Source organism: Palaemon carinicauda, chromosome 6 (assembly GCF_036898095.1).
Source record: "Palaemon carinicauda isolate YSFRI2023 chromosome 6, ASM3689809v2, whole genome shotgun sequence".
Lineage (NCBI taxonomy): Eukaryota > Metazoa > Arthropoda > Malacostraca > Decapoda > Palaemonidae > Palaemon > Palaemon carinicauda.
In genome coordinates this window covers 31,236,497-31,240,996 of record NC_090730.1, presented here as the reverse complement: position 1 = coordinate 31,240,996, position 4,500 = coordinate 31,236,497, and the positions used below count along the sequence as shown (strand labels likewise).

Genomic DNA, 4,500 nt, shown 5'->3' with positions numbered 1-4,500 from the left:
CTACTCCCTTGGACCTCTCTGCTGACCGATCTCCTACTCCTGCTAGAACTTCACCTTCTGGGGACCTCGTCACCTGACGGGCAACGGTCCCTTCGGGGCAAAGGGATTCTTCCCTTTCACGTGCAGCGTTAGCGCACAGGCGCTCTCCTGCTTGTCAGCGCTCTCCTGCTCGTCAATGCTCTCCTGCTCATCAGTGCTCACCTGCTCGCCGGAGCTCTCCTGATGTTCTCCCTACTTCTCGTCAGCGCTCTCCTGAGGACATCCTCCATCCTGTGGTTTCTGAAGAGCACTTAGCGCGCCAGCGTTCCCCTGCTCGCCCTTCTGCAGTGTTAGCACACAGGAGCTCTCCTGCTCGTCAGCGCTCTCCCGTTCGTCAGCGCTCTTTTGAGGATCATCGCCCTCTTGCTCCCCAGCACTCCCCTGTGGTCTCTGAACATCCTGCAGTCCCTGTTGGGCACTCTGCGCGCCATCAGTCTCCTGAACTCTCTCGCGATCCTCATCTTGTTTCTACTCAACATCGTTCGCGTTCTCCAGCGCGTGTTTCTAAATCACATGTTCAGCCACGCGCCTACGCTCTTCCTGTTCCTGTTCGTGAACACGCCGCGCCAACTGCTCCTTCACAGGATTTCACGCGTCGCCCCCTTGCTCGCCAGCGATCACCTGCTCGCCAGCGTTTACAGACGATCCTAGTATCGCCTGCCCGTCAGCGTTCTCCTACGCGTCAACGATCACCTGATCATCGGCGATCTCAGGATCGCCAGCGTGACTTACAGCCTGCGCGCACGCGGTCTCCAACGCGTCGTCGGCCAGAGATTCTGGAAGGACATGGTTCACCCTCTGCTAGCTCGCCATCGCGCGATCTTTCACCTGCACGTCCTGCGCGCTATAGCTCGCCAACGCGTTACCATGCAACAACGCGCCATCGCTCACCTGCGCGCCAGCATTCGCCAGCTCACCACCGATCGCCTGCTCGCAATCGCTCCCCCTCGCGCTACAGGTCTCCTCACCTACGTCGCCAGCGATCTTCAGAGTGTTCTCACTCGCCCATGCGGCAACGTCTTCCCTCGCCATCGCGCCAACGCATTCGTTCGCCGACTTGACCACGCGCTCGTTCGCCTGTGCTCCCCTCCGCCCACTCGCCTGTGCGCCCGCGCGACCGCTTGCCTGCGCGCCCGAGCCACCGCTCGCCTGTGCACCCGCGCAACCGTTCGCCTTCGCGCAACCATCGTTCGCGGCGAATTTCGCAGCCAGTGGTAGCAGCAGGGACGCGTGTTTCCAGACAGCGCTCGGGATCGCCTTCATCCAAACGCAGGACTGTAGTGCAGGACAGGGAAGACACTGCGGAGAGGTTAGTGTGTCTTTCTTCCCCCCCTTATTTTCAGGCAGGTACTGTGGTGTCCACTCCAAAAGATCGCCCGATCCCTTTCATTCCAGCGAAGATTTCGGACTCTGTGTCCCTCTTAATGAGAAAATGCCTTGATGATGTCATTGAGCTTCAGCACGGTATTCTATTCCCGTGCTGAAACTTGGTGACGGGCAAGAGGGCTCTCGAACTTAGGGAAATTGCTCCCCCAGTTCGAATCTAAATTTCTCTCTTTCTTATCTTTTTCTTCCTCTTTATATTGCTTCGACCTTCTCCTAATATTATAAACTTTCTTTCATGATGCTGTCCCAACCCTCTGAGTAAAATTTTCCATATGTATATGTGTATATTTTTACATATATATGTATGTTTATTATCTTTTCTTTTTTTTCTCTCTCTTTATGGCATGGATGTTTCTACATCTGTTATTGCCACTTGGGCGGATGTTTCTACATCCGGTATTGCTTCCTGCTTTGATGAATGGGAAAGGAGTCACGGTTGGGAGGTGTTTGTGCTCAAAGCTATATGTGAGAGTATTGGATGATCTCAGTCATCCCGGAGATGGTTTGGACCTTTTTGGCGGAACTATTCTCAAGTGTTGGATCTTTAGAATCCAGGGGGATCCAATGCTTGGGGTAGGACTCTCGGCTTTTGGCCGGAAGCCCGTCATTACAGTTATGGGGAGGATAAATCCATAGTTTCTTGGTCTCAGTCCTAACAGGCGGGTTCAGCTTACACCTGTGCCTCTATATCTGTTTTGATGCTATCCTTCGGGTAGGGTATGGAGCGGACCATCTGGGAAGTATACTCTCACTGTGTCGGTAGTGGAGAGTGCAAATTTCCTTCCCAACATGTGATGCCCTAATGTTCTCAAGCAGGTAAATCAAACTATTCAAAAAATCACTCTTCTCTTTTCTTTATTCTGATGGATTCTTGTGACAATGACCCCACCTCCCCTGGATATGCTGACTCGCCCCTGGCTCTGTTGACGACCTCTGGCAATTCATTTAAAAAAAACTCCGTTGACGACGTAGGAACTAAAAAGGAATATTTTTTAAACATTCGGAAAAAGGGTAATTTGGGCAACACAGGAAAACTGAATGTCCTGCACGTTACCTAAATCCCTTTAGAAGCTAATTATGATGTGCTACATAAAATATTTGAGTGTTACGGATCAATAAAAGAAATTAGAATGAAACTTCAGGATGATCATTGGGAATCTTGGTTATCATTTAATTGTCACGAGGAAGCATTTAATGCAAGCTGTAACATTGTTGATATTAAAGTAGGTAATATGAGTGTTAAGGGTGCTCTGTGTGATGGGGCACCTAGAGATCTGGATGTGTACAGACCAGCAGACTGGGCTGATAAAGATATAGAGGCAGATATGTCATCCCAAAGAAAGCCAAAACCACCAATGTGGCTTCTTGCTCAATCTGTAGGAGGTACGGAAAATTATTTCAAGATATGCAAATTTCTTCAGAGGAAGGTAGGTACGATCGCACCTGGAGATATATCTCGATTCGGGAAGAAAAGTTACTTGATAAAAGCCAAGTCATACACACAGTCTGTTATATTGTCCAATTTGAAGACAGTAAATGATGATGTAAAATTGGACATCAAACCCCATCTAAACTTTAGCTATGGAAGGGGAGTAGTTTTCAATAGGGATCTATATGAATTTACCGAAGAGGAGATATTGGCTATGTGTCCTCTATCAGTGTAGAAAGTACATAAAGTAACTGGAACATCATTGATTGTTCTTACTTTCCAGGATGCTGATGTACCTTTCCACATAGACATAGAAAACGAAAGGATCAAAGTTCAACCTTTTAAGCAGAAGCCACTGCAATGTTATAATTGCTTTAAATTTGGACATCCTTCCAAAGTTTGCAATAATGAAAAAATTTGTAATACTTGCTCCAATATTTACCATGGGGATTGTACACTTGAGGCAAGGTGCTTAAACTGCAATTCTAATCATAAATCTAATGATAGGAGCTGCCAGTTTTATAAGTTAGAAGAGGCTGCCCTCAATAAATCAATTATTGAACATGTAAGCGTGGGGCATGCCAAGCGATTATTAAATACATCTAATACTTATGCATAGACATTAAAAACAGTAGAAAAAGTTCCTCGGGAATCATCTCACCCACCTACTACTGTAGGTAGTTCTCGAAAAAGGAATTCACCATCTTTTGATAAAGTGCTGCATAAGACAAGAACATCTCCTAAAGATTTATCATCGAGTATCAACAAAAAGACATTGCCCACCACTATGTGAAGGTGCCGAGTGAGGATTGTGAACTCAAAGGCAGGATGCAATCAACTGACTTATATTATTAAGAAACACTCTCCTTTATATACAAAACCTCAAGGCAACAGGACTTAACATGTTCACAAGAGACAATGTTACAGAGGAAAACTGGACACATGAATTTTCATGTTCGTTTTAGTGCGAGGGGAGAGCGAAGATACAAACATAATATATACAAAAGGAATTATGTACAATTGTGTGACACACGGTTGGTACATGGCTCCCCCTCTAAAAATGACATACTGAACATGCTAAATAGGTGCCCTGAATCAGGAAAGGTAGTAGTAAAAACTGCGCCGATTAGCGGCAGTGAGTGGCTGTAGAAGTCGTTGGTTGGGGTGTGAGTGAGTGGTGGATGAGGGGTGGCTGTGTTGCCGCTCCAGCTCGTCACGGGGTAGTGCCGCTCCAGCTCGTCACGGGGTAGGCGAGTGTGTCCTACGGATTCATAGGCGTGTCCCACGGCATTCATAGGCGAGTGTGTCTTACGGCATTCATAGGCGTGTCCTACGGCATTCATAGGCCTACGACGTTTATAGGCGTGTATATCCTACGGCATTCATAGGTGTGTATGTCCTACAGCATTCACGTCAACTTCGGTTGAAGTTGATTAGGTGTCCTCTTCGTCACAAGTGGAGGTCTTGATGGAGGTTTTGAAGGTCATGAAGTGGCTGTCCATAAGGGTACGAAGTAGGTTCACCTCACGAGGAGAGCTGTCTGCGGCAGGTTGCAGGCGAGTGATACTGGTCATTTTCCCGAGGGTGAGCGAAGCCCTTTGGTCCCCCAACGGACGTTGAGAGAGCTGAAAAGGCGTTGCTATACG

General features: G+C 47.8%; 1 protein-coding gene across 1 annotated transcript in view; it reads left to right on the top strand.

The window, feature by feature from the left end:
• The window catches only part of LOC137642935 (serine/arginine repetitive matrix protein 5-like), a 12,647-nt gene extending 11,547 nt beyond the window's left edge, over window positions 1-1,100 (top strand). Inside the window, exon 4 of the mRNA XM_068375800.1 lies at window positions 127-1,100. Within this exon, the coding sequence (XP_068231901.1) occupies window positions 127-1,100 (974 nt within the window). The remainder of the gene's footprint in view (window positions 1-126) is intronic.
• The last annotated feature ends 3,400 nt before the right edge of the window (window positions 1,101-4,500 follow it).